Source organism: Filicampus tigris, chromosome 5 (assembly GCF_054856515.1).
Source record: "Filicampus tigris isolate MCC_2025a chromosome 5, RoL_Ftig_1.0, whole genome shotgun sequence".
Taxonomy (NCBI): Eukaryota; Metazoa; Chordata; class Actinopteri; order Syngnathiformes; family Syngnathidae; genus Filicampus; species Filicampus tigris.
In genome coordinates, this window is record NC_141221.1 from 24885001 (window position 1) to 24905117 (window position 20117).

At 40.6% G+C, this 20117-nt stretch overlaps 1 protein-coding gene across 4 annotated transcripts; it reads right to left on the bottom strand.

Annotated features, from left to right (window-relative positions):
• Window positions 1-1763: 1763 nt before the first annotated feature.
• Window positions 1764-18911, bottom strand: hdr (hematopoietic death receptor). 4 transcript variants are annotated; one of them, XM_086031173.1, is made up of 10 exons: window positions 18760-18911; window positions 9274-9415; window positions 8978-9106; window positions 8736-8847; window positions 8561-8652; window positions 7674-7763; window positions 7496-7545; window positions 7305-7376; window positions 5818-5854; window positions 1764-3529 (listed from the first exon to the last, which is right to left on the bottom strand). In XM_086031173.1, the coding sequence occupies exons 1-10, from the start codon at window positions 18775-18777 to the stop codon at window positions 3234-3236; spliced, it is 1038 nt and encodes a 345-aa protein (XP_085887299.1). In that variant the 5' UTR covers window positions 18778-18911; the 3' UTR covers window positions 1764-3233. The 4 variants fall into 4 exon arrangements, with proteins under 4 accessions (XP_085887299.1, XP_085887297.1, XP_085887298.1 ...); XM_086031171.1 differs by having other exon boundaries at window positions 7140-7376; XM_086031172.1 differs by having other exon boundaries at window positions 7305-7379.
• Window positions 18912-20117: the final 1206 nt, after the last annotated feature.

The following is a 20117-nucleotide window of genomic DNA, read 5'->3' on the forward strand; positions in this document are numbered from 1 at the left end:
TGATTCAGTTTTGCTTGGATATTTAATGATTCACTTGCAGCTGCATATTTAGTTAATACCCAGGTACTTCACACAAGATTTAATTGGAATATTATATGCTTCTAAGAGGTTGCAGTCATGAATGCCATAAATTCACATTTATTACAATTAATTGTCAAACCAGATGCTTCAGAGGTGTCAATTAATTTTAGTACTTCTGAAATTTGTTAAAGTCTTTTTAAGGAAAATAGTTGTGTCGTGTGCGAGTTAACTAATCACAAGCCGCGCATCCAAATTTTTCAATTTCTCCATCCAGATTTTTTTAAATTAATGGCCAAGACTTCAACCACTGAAATATTACAGCCTTGTTTTACTCCCCTATTTACAAAAAAAAGCGTGGTGTAGTACCGGTTGGAAGTATCACTGTATTTGTAGTACTATATCTGTATAGAATGTTTCAGTAATCCTAAAAAATGTTGGTCCAAAGCTAAATGCACGGAGCACTTCAAGAAGAACTGTATGTTCCAATTATCAAAAACCTTTGGGAAGTCAAGGAATAGAAGGAATCTCAACACTGCCTAAGACAGTGATTATCAACCAGTGTGATTTATATATTTTTTTTATGGAAAGGTTTTTACCTAATACACATAATAGCTGACCTTATTTATAGCCTGCCATTAATATATAGCTTTTGAGTATATCACATTGTTTTTATATGAGTATATGTATTAGATTTTATTTTTGCCATGTTTTAAATCTCTGTCGCTGGTGAGAGCTTGACTGATTACAAACCTACCCTCGTCATGTGACGAGAATGCAAAACCAGCTAATCCACAAAATATGACATCACTGGACTTTGGTCTGTCTGTGGTTGCGTGTGTGTGTGCAATTCCTTTGTTATTCAAGTGAGTGCTGAGTGAATTGATTTGTGTGTTGTCAGACTGTGATAGGGCCTAATTTGAGCATGATTTACACACGGTTATATTTTCCAGAAATTCAAATAGTCATCATTGGTGCACAGCTTTTGGCTTTTAGCCATTCGGAGAAACACTGGGTATTCTTATTTACACAAATCTTCCATTTTGTTTTATGAAAAGATAAAGTAAAAATGTAAAGTATTTGCAGTTTATTCGATCACTAGTTTCAAAACTAATAGGCTGTCACACAGGAGGAAAAACATTCATGATGCATTGGCAATTGAACTCAGTCACTGCCCCCTGACAATCAAATTCAATTAATGAAAGATTCCCACCACTATTTGCAGTAGCACAAGATTCCCATAAATGTAAAATAAAAAAATATAGTACACGCTGTACTTTTTAACTATAAACTTGGCTCTGGAAACTAAAGTCTCATTACAGTACTCTCATGTGGATGCAGAGCAAGTGTAAAATAATTGGCAGAAAGATTCCGATATGAACAAAGAAGTGTGGGATTTCTGTCAGATTCACAATGACAGCCTTCATTGAATGCACAACAATGTATGTCTTTGGTTTCTTTTGAGACGCATTCCTTGGAGGCTACATATTTAAAGCTATATATTTTTGGGGTGCAGAGCTGTCAGAAGAGATTAAAAACGGAAAATGTGTCACTTACGTTCCAAAAACAGAGTAGGCCACATGAAGGACTCAGATGAATTTATTCATTTATTGGGCAAAAAGGTACACATTTTTTAAGATGCCTTTTTTTTTTTTTTTTTTTTTTTTTTTTTTAAATGGGGGGGGGGGGGGGTACGTACCTGGTCAACTGCACTGTACCTATAGTTCAAGAAAATAGTCCATTAGCACAATTTTAGGAAATAGATTTATTGTTCCAACTATACTGACACACTTCAACAATACCTCTTGAACAGACATCAGGAGCGCTACAAAATATAGAATACCTATAATCCAACATAGAAAAATATCAGATTTCAAAGATATTTTAAAAGGACTCCAACATTGGGTCCTCACTTCGCACAATCATATCAGTGGCATAATTCACAAGTTGGTATTCCTTCAAACTCCAGAGGTACGTGTACATAAATACATAGCAGCATCATAAACATATTAATCTAAAACTGACAACACTGTCACTTGAAGAAAAACAAACAAAACATTTAAGACATTAGCGCTGTCATTAATACGTCTGGAGCAAAGCTCCATGATGCAGCTTAATCACACTTGCATTCAAAGTGCCCATTGAAAAACGTGCCTCCTTCATTTTAATATGAATATGTGCTCAAAACTCAAACAAAGACAAAGTTAAGATAAAAAAAAAACATTTTATATGCAATGACAAGCAGGCCAAAAGGCAACCCATGTTTGCCAATGGGAGTCCATTTAGACTATTTCATTCAGAAGGATTTCATAAATATTTAGGGTGGGTGGAGTAACGGACATACGGCTGAGTGAAAAAACATGCAGTTAATTAGATCAACAGTGTCAATCACTAACAGTAATGTCTCATTAGTTCGTGAGTCTGACCGAACTACATTTGCAGGAGGCGTTAGGAGGAAGGACACACAAAGTATTATGACGCACCTGTTTATTTGCCCCATGCACAACCGCGGTCCCTATGTAAGGTTCCTACCTACATATTGTCGCTGTCCTGTGAAAAACACTTATCTCCAATTTTGGAAACTTTTAATTTTCACTTTAACACCATTCATGTAAAAATAAGGAAATGAAAAAAAAAAAAATGTCGAAAAGTGTTTTTCACATGACAGCGACGATATGTGACCTAATACTACAAGTAACACAAGCCTAGGTTTTACAGGAGATAAAGCAACACATCTGAATTGGCAACATTTTTGAATGTAAACCCATGAGTTAAGAAATATGCTCTTTAAAACTTTGCAAAACAAATGCAATTATGCATGTAACTCATCTGACTCTTTTACATCAGAAGTCCTCCAGTGACAAGTGAACAAAGCCCGACACGTCCACATGTTCATTGTCATTCTTGAGGCATCTGAAGGAACACAATAATGTCACAGTTGACTGACCAAAATACTTGTGATGGTTATTTGAAATGCTTTCAACAGAAATATAAATTCATGTTGCAGCTGAAATGCATTTCTCCCACAAGCATATTTGTTCGTTTGCTCAGTGCGATGAAACCAGAAGCGAAACCTTGCAGTTCCAATCGGTACTGTGCAGTCTAAATACCCGTACCACTCTTGTCAAAAGACTGTGGCATGTACAAAACTGTACACCACATCCACTCATCCAAACACAAGTATGCAGAGTAACTACGGCCGTTGCGCCAACAAGTTATGACTTCTCATCCAAAACGTAATGACCATTTTCCAAGGCTTTCTCTTTGATGATCTCAGCTGTACGTCTTTGATCAAACTTAAGTAATGCTTTCAGCAGGTCATTTAAACTTGCATACTTGCCCTCCTTCTCAAACCAAATGTTCAGCAACTCGTGAATCCTGTCCTCATAATGAAGCTGGTCTTTGCTTTTGATCACATTGCTGTTCAGTTCAAGTTGACGGAAGAACCTCTTGTAGTAGTCGATATCTACTTCCTCGAAATACTGGAAACACTTTCTGAGAGATTCTTCACCTGCGAACAAAGGTGAACACTTTCATTCAGGTATCTTGGCTTCATTCTACAAATGATGTTCTTTCTTGAGCAGATTAGGTTTGCTGGATGTGCGTCACGCCAAAAACAAAAAAAGTCGTATTTTTTCATCTTTAAATTAGAGGTGGGCGATATATATCGTAATCGACATCGTCAATCTTGCTTTCACCATGTGTAATTTTACATTATCGAGTATTAATACTGCCTTTAAAAGCAAGAATCCGCGGGCAGGATCAGGTCACGTGACACTGTCCGTACTGCAGACGAGTTGTTTCAAACATGGAGGAGTGCCGAGAGGGGATTGAGAGCGAAGCGCGAGTCCGCGTCGTCCGTAGTCTGAAAATGGTTTGGGGTTGATGACAAGACTGACGTCGGCGGGAATAACATTGTTAGATGTGCCAAAACGGTCGCAGTGAAGAGTAATTCTGTTGCACCACGAGCCATATGGATTACGAGGAAAACTTGGCGACCGTGCAAGCATGCTTAACAAAAGCTTAAACGCACGCACACACACACTCAGAAAACAGTTGCAGAGTTGAACCAACAAATAAACGCACGCACCTACTCACACACAGTACTTTAGCGAGCAAGTCAAACGTGACATCCTGAATGATCGGTTAACATTCAGTTTACACGCTTTTAGTCCGCATCATTCATAACTAGCCCATATTCCCTCCATGTTGCACAAATTACGGCGGCTTAGCGTGACGCCAGAATACACCAAAACATGAATAAAGTCACAAGTCTACATGTCACAAGTCTACAAATCACAGCGATGAGTGGGAAAATGCACTTATCGGTAAATCGCAGTTTTGTTATTCAACTTTATTCTGAATACGGTGGCCAATGTATGAGAATGGGTGTTCTCATGACGATGTTTTTTTTTTTCCTCTCGCTGGGTGACACTTCGTCACAAACACCTTTTTCTCATTCTGATTGCTCTCGTAGTTGGCAGTGATACACCAGTACTTACTGCAGCTCAAAATGTCAACATCATTATGTAATAACAGCAGAGACATTTAAATGACAAAAATATCCCCAAAAATCAATGTAAATCTATATATAATTTTTTGTTCTTTATTGTTAAATATTGTCATCATTGTTTTGCAGAAGCTGTATTTACCAATTTAAAAGAGATGTTGTTCACAAACGCTGTCTATCCACAATTGGTCTGTGAAGCAAGTGCAGATTTAAAATATTTTTGTAGAATATTGTCAAATTATCGTTAGAATAGGGGTGGGCGATATGGGGGGAGGAAGATATTTTTTCAAAAAACAAAAACTTTTTTCTGAGCAAGGGAAGTAATGAGGAGATAAAAGAAGAGTTGCTGCTATAACATGTAGAGCAGGGGTGTCAAAGTCAAAGGGACGGAGGGCCAAATAAAACATTTTGTGACAAGCTGAGGGCTGGACTGATTGAATGTTCATTGAAATTTTTTAAAATGTCCAGATTGGATCGGGTCCTTCGCGCCTGCTGATGATGTCACGCTTTATATTTCTGTCATACATTTCTTTGCCTCTATGTTTGTCACCCCCCTGGCTGTTGTGTTTTTATGTTCGGAGTTACATAATAAAAAATAAAATAAAGTACATTACTGCTACTTTTGAGAGGCAGCTCATACGTCACTTATGACCCGAGAAGAAGCCGCTGCCCTTCTTGTGAAACAAGATCAGTGGACTGCGTTTCTCCTGCCAAACTGGAAACAATTTTCTGGTTGACTCAGGCTGCAAGATTGTATGAACTGTACATAATGTGAAGTAAAACGGAGAGGATCATATGATTGGTATGATGTCTCCAGCTGACTCTATTTTAGAGTGGCGAGGTATGGATGTGGGTGCTCCTGTCAGAGAACACTGGCCCGTATTCAACTTGACACGTCTATTCATTGTGGTTTGCAACAACACAGACAAAGAAGCAACGAAGCAAGCAAAGAAGAACATTTAAATGTCTATTTAGTTTCCATGTTTTTATTTTGGTAATGTAGTTTGTTCCTTATTGAGACATACGATAAAGTGAGGCAAATTGCTTTATGATATTCAAAGGGTATATTCTTTTCTACATTTGTCACTTCAGATTATATATTTGTGCTACAATTGGGGGGGGGGGTAGTGCACTGAAAGTCAGTCAGGTACAAGATAAAGATCACTGGATCAGTGCCAGCTTGCAGGCACAATATGAGAGGTTATGCAGGGTTAGACCAATCAAGTCCAACAAAAGCATTCATGATTTAAGTAGCAACACTGACTAATACAAATTAATTAGTGACTTACCATTTACAGGAATCAGATCTGGAAAAGGCTCATCCTCCTAAATGAAAACACACAAGGCATTCCATTTCCAATTATATTATTCCATAATGTCCATTAAAAAAATGAAAGCATTTGTTTAACAAACAGGTTGAAATAAAAAAAAATAAAAAAAATTGCCGTCGAGTAGTCTCCTTTATCTTCCCGTTGGCACGGGCGACAACCGCCGCATTGCATCACGTTTATAACCCAACCAAAGCTGTGATTAAAACATCCGTTTCCTTGTTATTTGGCAGGTGCCGCTGACTCATCAGTTAGCCAGCAACACGAACAACTCTGATCGTCATAATTACATCCCAATGCGGAAACAACTGTGAAGATTAAACAAGTGTGAAAACATCCGGGCTTCAGTAGTACATTGAATAAGCCACGGAGGGTTGCTCATTCAACCACAAGAAGTCAGTGATTTTAGCTTGAACAGCCAGTGCAGCTGACAAAGACTCCTCAAGCAATTCAGACAAAACCACCTGAAATAATGTAGAATACGTGATCCTGATCAAATTGTCCTATTATTAAATACTCTGTTTAGTATGGTTTCCTGAATGAGATGAAACAAATTTCTTCCAAATAAAAGGGAAAAGGCTCACTGAACTTTAAACAATCAAAATGATAAACTGAGCCAAAGTCAAATTGCAAGCACTAACATCACAGTGAAATCCTCCGGCATGTCATCCTCCACAGCGGCTGAGCTTTGTTGAAATGCAACAAGTTAGGATGTTTTTAAGTCTGCTCAAGCCCACGTCTCAATAGAAATTAGTGACATTCCCACAAGTCGGGTGAAAGCTCTCTTCCAGTTCAATTTTACTTCTGGGTCATGAAACTTGCGCCAGATGAAACGTCCATAATCGCCCTGTTTTTTTCCATATTCCATTACAAAATTGGGAATCGGAAAACGAGTCATGTTTTTTCATTTTGGTTTTTGGTATGAATGTTGACAAACGAAATGGGTAATTTTGTTTTTTTTTCCTGTTTTGCTTTGAAAAATGAATGATACGTGGATTTAGTGTATAGCCAACCTTTCACCAAAGTCAGCTGGGATACGCTTCAGCACATCCATGACCCCAATGAGAATAAGCGGTACAAGAAAAGGGATAGGATGGAAGGTTTCACATCATTTCAATTTCAAACACACTGAAAAAAAGTTGCCTCTTTAAACTTGGAAAAAAGCGACATTAAAATGAAAGCCTTTAAAATTTCACAGAAGCCAGAAAAAGAAGTGGAAGAACAAGAAGGCATGAAGAGGTGAGAGGCACGGCCGGAAGCAGGTGTGAGTTTGCTGCTCTCACCCTCAACTCGGGCTGAATGGCGGTCAGACACATTCGGTGGGCAGAGGCAGGAAAGGCAGGAGGCAGGCTTGTTAAATTCTGTTGAGAGCTACTGGCAGAGCTGTTGCGGCTTTCACACAGCGCTTGGCACTCATCCTCCAGAGCGGCTGAGCTTTGAACTCTCACCCGTGGCTGAGAAAAGCTCAGACTGGAGCATCCCGGCTTTTGGGTTTGTTCATTCTCCTCCTCTTGCGTGTGCTGCTGTAGTTGAAGAACACATTTAAAAGACTCTTGCTCCATACCCTTTTGGAAAAGTACGTTCAAGTATTTCTCCTTCCTCTTAATTGTTCCCAAAGTAATGCTGACATGAAACTCACCTCAGCTTTTAGCTCGTTTCCTGCAGAGCCTAAGGAGAAGATGCAACCACCTAGATTGTCCAAACAAAAACAAATGTCAAAATAAAATTTGGAAACCGAGATAAGAATCGTATATGATTTTGCGTAATAGTGTATGTGTAATTATATTTAAGGAATAAACTGTTTGGGTTGTACCTACCTCCTTCCGGCTTCCTCATACACCAGCAAATTAGCCCACATGCCAACACTAACCCGACAACCACAGGTATGACAACAATAGCAGAGTTTTCTAGGTGGAGTGGGAGGGAGAGAGAACCACATTAGCACCATGGTGAATATGAGGACAATTTCAACATATTGTCGCTGTCCTGTGAAAAACACGCATCTCCAATTTTGGAAACTTTTTTTTAAATTTTCACAATGCCATGTCTGTACCATGGAAACACCATTCATGTATAAAGAAAAATGAAAAAAAAAATAATATAAGTGTTTTTCACAGGATAGTGACGATATATTAAGGTTTTGCATATTCCAGCGTTAATTTTGACAAGGCTTTTTTAATTTAGTTTTAGTTAGTCTTTTGATTAAAATGAATGTTTTAGTCATAAATTAGTCATCTGATGGTATTTTAGTCCAAAGAGCAAATTTTAGTCTATACCATGGAAACACCCTTCATGTATATGGAAAAATGAAAAAAAAAATGAATATAAGTGTTTTTCACAGGATAGTGACGATATATTAAGGTTTTGCATATTCCAGTGTTAATTTTGACAAGGCATTTGAATTTAGTTTAGTTAGTCTTTTGATTAAAATGAAAGTTTTAGTCATAAATTAGTCATCTGCTGGTATTTTATTCCTAAATAAAGAGCAAATTTTAGTCGGCTAAATACTGTAACTAATCTAGGCTATGTTTTCATTCAGCATACATTACAACTTTTATACAGAAAGTATAACACCTATTTGTAACTGTAGTTCAACACGCAAGACACACATTTAACACAACTGTGTCATTATTAAACTTTGTTTCAATGAATGGCAAGTTTGTTACTTTCAGAGAAGCAATCAAACTATTAGTTTCCACTATACCTGCGGCAGAGTCAGATTGCATTGGGATTTTTTTGCACTCCGTGTCTGAGGTAGCAGTGCAGTTCCGAACAAGCTTTTCATCCTTCCCACACCTAATTTTGAGGGAGGCAAACAACATTTGAAGAAAATATATACAAATGGCTAACCTGTCATGGTTGAACAAAGAGTACATCACCTTGAACACTTTTTGCACATCTCGCACGCTTGTTCAGGTACACAAAATCGTCCTCCTTTGCACTGACATTCTGTGTTTTGGATTTGAGTACAAGGCCGGACAATCTCCTGATCTGCAACAGCAAAATAAAAAAAGACCTTGTGAAGTGGAATGTATTCTCGCAGTCTTTGGAAAATTTTTAATGTTTATTTTTCTTTGTCAGTCATTTCTTTCAACAGCACAAATGCACCAAGCAGAAATACCTGAACGACACTTGGTGCAATCGAGACACAGCTTGAAGTGATTGGCATGTTCAGTGTGTGTTTTATCTGCACATTCCTCACACTGCCCCTTTTCACCTGGCATAGTGCATGCCGACTTCAAATGGGTGCCTGAAACAAGCACAAAACAGACACCATTTAACTGAGCATCAACGCCAATTTGTCCCAAAAGCCAATGTGTCAACAAGCCCAGTTGCGATTGGGTCAAGGACTACTTCTTTGTGTGAGACACGGACGGGTTCAGTCAGCTAACACAGTTGAGCGTGCATTTGCCTTACCAGCTGGGCAGTTTAAGCAGCAGATGTTGCCGCTCCGGTACTCCCCGCCTCCACAGATGACTTCCCGCCGGGTCCTAATGCTTTGCAAATCGAATCGAAATGTGGCAGTGGATGCAAAAGACCAAATCAAAACAGAAATGACCTATGGGAAATAAAAGAGTACCTCTTCAGACAATGTAATGGATGGTTGGTTACCTTCCTGTTTTGTTAGGTATTCATTCAGTGTCCCTCTAATGGTAATCTTAAAAGTACATGAACAACATACAACGATGACCGAAAATATTTACATTTTTGGTATAAAAAAAAACAACAAAAAAACGGGTGAGATGGTGCCGATCCCAGTCAGTTGCGTTGCTCTGAGGAGCCTTCGAAACATTATCAAAGGCACTGACCAGCATTTCAAACTTTGTAAAATGTATTTCCAACAGTCTTTTGTCTTCATTTAATAGCATGCGTCTTGGCTACGCAGCTTATAGTTGTTTCTGGGTTATCATTATTATTTTATTTTGTGTCCAATCAGATTGCAGCTTCTACAAAAAGTGTTGCAATGTCAATGTCAATGAAATCTTTCCAACGCCTTTCAGACTTAGGATTGCTGGCGCCGTTCAATTGAAACAACACGATCAATTGTATTTTTCCTTTCAGATTCTGAACAAATTTGATTTCAGATTCAATATATAGAAGGTAGTCGGGAATGTCAGCATTTTTCCATCCTATTCAGCTACTTGAGTGGGATTTGTTACATGAACCCAGGAGAGGATGACTGTACATGACTGAACATTCAATTTCAATGTAGACTCTTGAATAAATTTTTTTTAAAAAACCTGGACATTGTGAGGATAAGATAACAATTGTGGTGCTGGCTTGCTTGTTTACAGGTAAACTATTTATTTCACACTTTCAAAGTAGCAACAACTACATAACTCTGACCAGATCAACACTAGTAGCAAAAGAGGATGGAGTTGGCCTATAAATAAAAAGTGGTTACAATGTTTTTTTCATTTAATGTTTTATTAGTTTCCCAGCCGACTTTGGGTGACGGACTCTTCAAACTGGTGGCCAGAAAATCACAGGGCGCATATACTGGAGACCAGGGCTCACCAACGTGGTGCCCGCGACAGCCCTCAAGGACCATATGAGTAACCCGCAGGCCTGTTCCAAAAATAGATAGCAGTGATGGGACATTGCAATTTTCTAGGAATGTTGTACAATTGATCATTGGAAAATTGTTAAACTGGCAGAGATTTATCGAAAAAGTGTTGCACATTGGTATTTTTCCATCCCTTATTATTGTGAGAAATCAATAATCAGTGTATTCACAATTTCACATAAATGAACATAATTATTAATCATAACATGTTTAAAGGTCACTTCTGCACATTTGTTATTTAAAAAGTGTGCATTAAAAATGGTAGCCATTTGCAGCAATCCGTAGCCAAGAAGTAGCTCTCAGTTTCAAAAAGGTTGGTGACAAACAACTATTCACACTCATAAATACACCTATGAGCAATATAGAGTGTTTTGGCAACGTAATTTACCGAAATTTTTTGGGGGGAGACGAATCGCTCGATCATGATACAAAGTTACTCCATCTCACTAATATCATGCCACGAGTTTCTCAGTTATTTGCATCTGTTCGATATGTGATACAACACCCATCTATCAAAACATGAACTTCCACGAAGGTGCAACGATTTTTATTAATGATATTTCAGCATAGGGGTGGCCGATCTGGCAAAAATGTATGCTAAATATTGCCTACCTGTTTAGAAAATGTTAAATATGTTTTATTTCGCGGTTCGGTTATTTGCGCCATGACCGTTACCGCGTTTGTGATGTTGCGAGTTACGAGAATTGGTGATGCTAAAAATAGAACAGTGCTGCGCCAACGCGGTGGACAGTACTGCGACAGTATTACAGCCCTCATAGCTGTTGTTGTAATGTAAAAGTATTATTGCGTCTCCTCTGGGTTTGAGTTCACTTTTATTCAAGCTCTTTTTAATTTCTGTTTCAGACCACACACACACACACGCACACAAACACACAAATCATACTCAGAATGATGCAACCTGACACTAATCAAAGCATTCAAGAACTTCCAATCTCCTATCTCCTGATTCTCTGACCGGAATCAATGGTCCATAAAGCCCGCTTCAGCCAGTGTAAATCCTTAAAATTAATGTGGACAACACTACATTAAACTTTGGTCCTTCGAGACAATACCAAACGTTGAAACAACGTTAAAGCACTATGGTCCCCGCAGCTGCGATGGAAGAGACAGTCAGCAGCCCCCTCAGAGAATCTCGTCTGCCCCCCCACCTCATGGACTATGAAGTTGGCTATTCAGTACATGGCTCCCACCCTCCAATCACTTCATCCCACTCCAGCAGCAGGCTCAGAAGCACTTCGAGGAGATCACACAGTAGTGTAACCAACTCCATTTCACACTCAGGGAGACACACAGCTTACTCTGTTGGTCGCTATCCACAAGATGGACTCCCTCCCATCCAAGCTGCAATTCTGGAAGAGAATGCTAAACAACTTGAGCTTGTTAATCTTCAGAGACAGCTAGAAGAAGATGGAGGCTGAACGCGAACTCCAACATTTTCAAGCTCAATCCAAAACTGCATAGCAAGCACAAGAGGAAGCCATTCAAGCAAAGGAAGCTGTTAGCGAGCGCCTTGACCAAAGCCGCAGACTACAGCAACTAAAGGCAGATGTGTAACTCGCTAAACTAGTCACGTCAATGCTCAGCACAAACAGCACCACATCGAGCACCTATCAGCCACTTCCACCTGCTACACCTGCTCCAGGCAACTTTGCACTTCCTCACTCCAACTCAAGCCTAACTGTGATCAACCCAGAACAACCCACCATTCGAAGCGGCGACCACAGCTCAGCCACCACCTACAGCAGCGCCAATGATCACCCACAGCGAAGCGGCAGCTCCAACATGCAGTCCACTAAACCTCAATATGACTCAAGGTTCGTCATTCCAGCAGACAAGTACTGTATGACAAGCGACAGAGTTGAAGCCCGCCGTACCCGTAGTGCCTACAAGCATTCACCAAAAAACACAGCCTCAAGTTGGTCACACTTCGACCAGTTTCCTGCCTCACACCGCTCTCCCATCAACACTAATGCTGCGCAGCCACCACCGCTGATAGCAGGCCAAGGATGGCAGCAGCCTCTGGCCTCTTCCTTTGCCAACCAGGCTCCTAGAGCAACACCTACCCCCTATCCCGGCCTACAGCCACAGCTCGGAGCAGACATGTTGAATGCCTCAGCCTTTGGCATATCAAAGCCCACGCAACCAGACTTTGCTCTCCTGAAGATGGCGCTGGACAGTCTCCTTAACCACACCCATCTAAGTGAACAGTATAAATATCAAGTATTGCTAAGCCAACTGAAGCTGCCGAGTGCTCTCCAACTCGCAAAGGCGTATATGCACCGCCCAAGCCCGTACACAGCTGTCAAGGCACTACAAGATACATCCGGTCAACCGAGACAGCTCATCCAATCAGAGATTGGTGCTATCCTGAACTCTTCTGCAGTCAAGATAAGTGATGCCAATAGTTTTGACTCCTTTGCTCTGTCCATCCAATCATTTGTGGGCATGCTGAGAACTCTAAAGGCTACAATGGCATTGAGCTCATGTGTGGGTCCCACGTTGACCGGCTGTTGAGTAAATTGCCTCCCTTCTATCGTGACAGCTTTGTAGAATATTGCCTCAACCGAGGATCTTACAGTCAGTTTCTGTCCAAACCTACACGCTTCCGAATCTGGCTGCGTGGCTCCAAGTCAAATCACATGCTAAACGCATCTCCAGCCGTGACCGTTCATTTTTTCACAAAAATCGGCCAATCATGATCGGAGCATCCCTATTACGTACTCCTCCAGCAGCGGACAGTCTAGCGACATGCTGGCATCACTCGCCGGTGTGCTGGCTGTGACGCTGCTCGCACTACTGGGTCTCATCACTTGTCATACTAGTAGAACTGGCGCTGCATCTCTTGTTGAAAAATCTCCTGCACAGTTGGGTAACTAGTGGCGTGTTTTAATTGTTCGGAGGCAATTTTTGTCGTTTGCCAATTTCGCAGAGTAGGTAGAGATGAACTTTGGCTGCCTCGTGATCACTTCACACGCATGAGGGACGATTAGTGTGCCGGACTCAAATCCACCTCCGCCCTTGCTTAGTCCATCCCTTTTTTAAAAACTTGTCGCCCCCCCGTCCTCTGCCCCAAAAATGGGCGTCCCCGGGACGGACTGCTCAGCTCTGTCGGATTGAAACAGTGAATAATAACTAGGCCTGTGTGAAAGCCACGTGTCGAAACTCAAATTCTTTTGGAATTATGTTTCTGCTATAGGGTCTGAGATGAATTATTTCGTAGGTGTTGAATTTCTGGGAGAACCTCAGGTTTAAGAGGGTGATTTTTTAGTCGTTTTGGGGAAATGTTGAGCCATGTGCTTTAGGCCTTAATGGGTTAATGGAAGTTTTAGTCTCGTCTAGTGTAGTTTTTGTCCGGTGAAAAATGTGAGGTCTATGAGTAGGTAAAGGTGGCCCTGCAAGTCAATTTCTGCTCCTGCAGTGTCAAGGACTGTGTGTGGTTCGACTGCCCTGATTTTAATGAGGGGAGCTGCTTCAATAGGACAGGAAATCGGCTGCGTTCCATCCCACATCCGCGCAAGCGTCCTCTTCCATCTGCGCTACTCAAGCAAACTACCACAACAAAGCAAACTCCACCCATGCGCACAATTAGACTGCACACTGCGCTAGACTCGGGCTGGGGACAAAAATAGTGCCCTAAACTATGAAAACAAACAGTCGGCGTTAGCTACGTCCGATCCGATTACGTGATCGGAAATAGGGTCAATCACGTGAATTTCAGCTGATCAGCTGTTATCGGCTTTAATATTTTTGGAACATTTAAAGGTCACAAAGATAAAAAATAATCCAGATATGCAAATATATTGACAAATAGTACAATAGCAGCTTAGTTTTATATTATACAATGTTACATTTTTTCCCCTTTTTTTCTCGTCGCGATGTAGTTAGTATGACGCACACACCCACAGACATGACACTTTCCTCCGCTGCGGACAGCTCTCTGCAGGCAGAGATAGAGCGGTGAGTTTGTCTTCATAGCTTGTTTGGAGGGAGAGGCAAGCCAAAAAGACACTTTTTAATTAAGTCTGCCTTGCCTGATATAAAGAAGTATCCTCGCAAAACGGCGCCATCAAAGAGTTGAGACAGCTGAGAGCTTGACGGACAGGTTAGCAATTGTGACCTGTCCAAACGAAAATTTAGATTTGTGGATATGGAATTTTACGCAAAGAAATATATTACAGAAATGCATCATGAAGCATGACATCATCAGCAGGCGTGAAGGACCCGATCCAATCTGGACATTTTAAAAATGTTCAATGAACATTCGATCAGTCCGGCCCTCAGCTTGTAGCAAATTTTTTTTTTGGCCCTCCGTCCATTTGACTTTGACACCACTGCCTTACAATATCATTTTTAAAGAAATCCTGGACATTAAAAACAAACTATCCAAGGACTGTAAAAGACGTTATTGTCACCTGTTTCAAAACAATGGAATATTAGGGAGACATCTAATGAAGATCATATTTACAAGAGGTCTCTGTAGTTCATTTGAAGTGTGTGATCAAATAAGGCAACAGTAAGCATTTAAGCATTATGCAGTTTTAAATGAAATTCATATAAATGCATCCTGGTACAATACATTTCAAGCATTTGTATATAATTACAACATTAGAGCAATAAAATTAAATGTTGGCATTTATTAAAAATAAATATACTGGTTAAAAACAGCCCTTTGCGTAATTCATGGTGTGTGTCATCTTCCACACCGCTCATCATGTACAGGATCGCGGGGAGGTACTGGAGCCTATCCCAGCTGACTATGGACGAAGGGCAGACTGCACCCTGAACTGGTCACCAGCCAGCCGCAGAGGGCACACACAGACACAGTCACCGAGTGGGAATTCAAACAATGCCCAACCCTATTCGTCGTTGCATTGAGTAATAGCTCACACATCACTTATCATCTTGTATGCTCTGAGATAATTGTGCATTGGTGTCGCTGCAAATATTGTTTCATGAGCTTTTCTACTGTTTAAAATAATTAATAAATTGCATTAGAAGTTATAAATAAATTAATTAATTAATATCATTTCTATGAGCTTCAATTATCCACAGGAGAGCTTCAATTTGGAGCACCTAAAGAAAATACAATACAATAATGCAGCTTATAGCATGTCACTTAACACCCATGGGCAAGCCAAGTGAGTATAAAAAAATATATATATATATAACAAAAAAAAAAATACGTGTTCGATGTGGACATTAAACATATTTCATTTGTATACTTACCCAATTCTGACTCACCGTCTGCGTTGTGAGCATTGCGTGCGCAAGCACACTAAGCATTGTCTCGACGGGGAAGGAATTTCATAACACCGGTAGGTCGACGCAAAGAGTCAAACACCGAACACTCTAACAATTCTACCCCATGTAAGCGGAGGTATTTTAATCATATTAGATGTGCAACCTCATCTGTGTTATGTAATGGTTTGCTGGTATGCTTTTATTTTGAAGGCCAGGAACAGGATTAGAGCCGGAAGTGTGTGGAAAATAACTTAATGGAAAACGAACAACTTCTTGCTGTCTGTTGAACCCACATATTTACAGTATACGACACTTCGCAAGAGATAATTTTTTTGCGTGTTGCACTGAGCAGCTTGTTTTTTTTTTGTTTTGTTTTTTTAGGAAGCGCAGCCACACTTTTGACTTGTCTCGAACATCGATAATTATCACGCCCCATGAGCATTATCCTGTAGTCCTCGTTGCTGTCTGTGTGATCGGCACTTGCCGCTCACACACATTTCCTATTGGTTGAATTATGCTTGTGTCTGTCGATTGATCTGCGCAATGCGCACACTATTGGTACTTTGTTTTGGGCAGCTTCCTTCGTGAGATGGATTAGGAATCGAAATGTGGCATCGACATTTTAAAACCTGAACGATTCCAGGAGAACCGAAGTGCTAGTCCCGGTTCCACTCGGTTCCACTCTGTTCCCGATTCCCGGTGCCCAACCCTACCGACCATCCTATATAACAATATTTTGGAGTTGATGGCTGTTGAGTGTTTTCCTATCCATTGCAAAAGCTTAATGCCACTTTTTATCAGAAAACTGCCATCAATCTTCACCAAAATTGATGTGGACATTCGTACTTATGCCCACATCAAATGCGGTACAAGTTAGAACAATTGTTCCAATATTTTGGATTTTAATGGACTGTAAGCCTTTTCCTTTCGAGAGGTGCTCAATAACCTTAATGTTTAAATAGGAAAACACTTAACATCCATAAAATGCAAAATATTTGGGTCATCATAAGGATTTTTTCAGTGGTTGAACTGGGCCTAAGTAAAAATCTCAACATAAATTTAGGTGGCGATTCATTGCAGTTTTATGATGTTAAGCAATATTAAAGACCAAGATTTTCTTTTCAATATATTCAATGCAACCGCACTAGTCTAAACACTGCATTCTGATTGATATTGCGTTTGTGGAATGAGTTAAGCAGTAACAAAAAAAAAAATACTCGTTTTTGTCCATCTCTGAGGCGGCCATTTTGTCACTTGCTGTCAACTGAAAATGACATCACAGTTGCTCAGTTCTCAGGTAACGACCAATAATGGCTTCGCTTCAGAGAACAGGTGGAGGCGTCATTGGTCATTGGTCATTGGACCGGTCAGACCCTCCGGCCCGGCCGGATGCCCATTTTTGGGGCAGGGGTGGGGGCTGACAAATTTTTAAAAAGGGCTGGACTATCCGGAAGTGGATTTTAGTCCGGCCCACTAATTGGCCCTCACGCATGTGACGTGGTCGCGAGGCAGCCAAATTTAATCTCAGCCTACTCGGTGAAAGGCCTCTTTTTAGGCTTCTTTCTACTCCCGCACCGGCGTGAGCGACAACTGCCGCATTGATTCACACGACCTACGCAATTGTGCTGTTGGGGACAGGTCTGCTTCTGATCGGTCCATTATGTAGCATGTTGCAATGACATACAGTTTCCCACAGAGAAGAGGATGTGCCATGCAGCTTGTTGCTGCTGCCAAGCAAACTAGTTTGGCAGTGGCATGGGTGTTATGTCACGTATGTGTGTGTAAAGAAGTTACTCACCCATAATAATTTTTATCAATAAGGGCGGGGGGTCAAGGCCGGAAGGGTAGCCAGGTCAAGGGTGGAGGGTCGCGGCCGGACTGGCAAAAAAGGGTCAAGTGCCCAGCTCTGGTCATTACCTGAGCAACTGTGATGTAATTTTCAGTTGACAGCAAGTGACAAAATGGCTGCCCCCTGAGATGGCTAAAAACGGGTGGATTTTGCTGCTTAACTCATATTCCACAAACACAGTATTAATCAGAATGCCATATTTAGACTAGTGGAGGTTTATAGAACATATTATTGTAATGGAAATGTTGCCGATGACTTCCTCCCTAAGCTTTATTACATACTCATAGTCAGCCTTCAGTTTAAAGTAACCAAGAAGAACAAGTATTGGAAATGTCACCTCATTACTTAAATGAAGTGCAGGGAGAACAAGGTAGATTGATTTCCATCAAAACCACCTTTTCCAGCATCAAAATCAAAGACTCAAAAGTCAAAACACCTAAACACACAGTGTTACCCTATTAGCACAAAATGTTTAAAGAACATTAGCCTTCGGTTACAGTATCTTATAGTTCCAACCAAACCCAAACGCAAATTATGAATTTGAGTTTTTTCTAAATATCTGAGCTACATGCATTTAAGTATACTATGTAGACAGACATAGTAATCAATGTAATGCAAAAATGTATGCAGCACTTTATTCAAAGCCCGTGCATAACTCGAATCCTTATTGGCCTATATGAACGTAGCTGTCCACAATATTTAATTGTTGGGGCTAATAACGCTTCAGTTATTAACACGCGTAACATTTCACAACTATAACTTGATCCACTTGCCGTGCATGATACCACGCACAAGAAAGTTACCATTAGTAGCACCATAAGCTTTGAGAAGCAGCGTCCTTAAAGTTGTGGCAAATTCAACGACTTTCTCTTTTAAATAAGCGAGGAATTTCACAAGTGTCCTCCGCGAGATTTTGTCATAGAGGCGTCAACAAACTGACTCATCCCTCAGACAACATATCCGCATTAAACTAGTTGGACCCCTACGAAACCGACCCCCAGCCACACACACACCCCCCAACACACACACAAACTATAAACTTCTTCCCGGCTGAAGCCTGAAATGTCACAATTGCGGGTAAAAAAAAAAAAAAAAATCAACGTACTGTATTCCACACGGGTCAATACAGTGCATGCTTTTACGACACGCGGTGTTTAAAAAAGTGCTCCACAGTAACTGACGTTAATCGAGCCACTGCTTAAAAGGAAGAGCAAAGAAAACTTACGAGCAGGATTCTGTTCATTCTTTGTTGAATATAGTCCAGCAGACACGAATGAGCCACACATACCTCCTCTGAAATGTTGAAACAGACACGGAAATTCGCAGGTGGCACTAAATTGCCTTCGCTTCATTACGTCACTCAACAGGGCGGGCATAGTGCACTGTAACGCACATGAGGAGTGTGCAGTAATACAAACAAGGGGAGGGGGTGCAGCAGCTAGTGTAACTACTGTATTAGAGTCCGGCAAAGTTAGGAACAGATTGGCACATCCGGAGTAGTCGGTCCAATAATGTAATAATGAAGCATCATTACACACAAACAATGCTCACTAACCAAAGTTATGCAGCCACGAGCTACAAGCTGATTTGAGTTGATTTTTAACACACCTGCTTGTCTTCGAAGCGAGGAATATGCAGTTGTTTCTTAAGAAGAGTTGACGCGAGACAGTGACCAGGGACGGTCAACAAATAGCAACCACCGACAGGAAAAGGAACTATAAAAAATATATATAACTTCATCATTATTCATTGTCGTGTTTCTTCTTTCATTACACTCATGGAAGACCATCAGCTGGTTACAGTACAACCCTCTTATGTTATGAAAATACAATTTTCTGTTTTTTCCCCCTAGAAATATTTGTTGTTAAATACTGCTCAATAACTTCATGATAGTACAAAATTAGCCCTCCAAAATCACATTACATATTCATGGGGACTGCTTGCTTCTGCTACAACTCTTATTTTGTGAAAATACTCTTTCCTGTATTTTGGGGAATTTTTGTTACATTTTGGAGGCCTAATTATGTACTACTACCATGAAGTTATTGACGGGTGCGCGTATAACTGGTACGCAGGTACGCAAGCGCAACAGAAATCACTGATGCGTACCGTCATTTGCGTCACGACGTGCATTTGCGTTGGTAAAAAACTGTGCGCGTTCACAATAAGGCAACGTGATTAGTCTGCATTCAGCAGAGGAAGTTGAACACCCAAGATCACGTAAATTGCATGTACAAGAGCGTTTTGCAAATATACTCAACGAACACACCGTCTCCACAAAGGCTAACTTCAAAATAAAGCTTACCAAATAATACATTGAATCATTAATGCCAATGCAATAGCCTTAGTGACTTTAAAGTTGGCCCACGTGGTGGCGTAACGGCTAACTTGACTTCCGTTTTCGAATTATCGGCAGTTTTAACGCTTGCTACCAACACCAACACAACGCAGTCCCAAAATCGTATTCAGTCGCTAAATTAGGACAAGAACAAACCGCTGGTTGATTACACTGTCATTGTATGATCAAAATCCGAGACCGATCCGAACCGTGACTTATGTGATCCATTGGACCACCAGTGAGTA

What these genes read in the sequence shown, in the direction of transcription:
- hdr (XM_086031170.1), bottom strand. An exon ending in ATGTGCAAAAAGTGTTCAAG is followed by an intron (nt 8,653 to 8,735) that starts GTGATGTACTCT and finishes CCTCAAAATTAG; the next exon opens with GTGTGGGAAGGATGAAAAGC. An exon ending in GCAATCTGACTCTGCCGCAG is followed by an intron (nt 7,764 to 8,560) that starts GTATAGTGGAAA and finishes CACTCCACCTAG; the next exon opens with AAAACTCTGCTATTGTTGTC.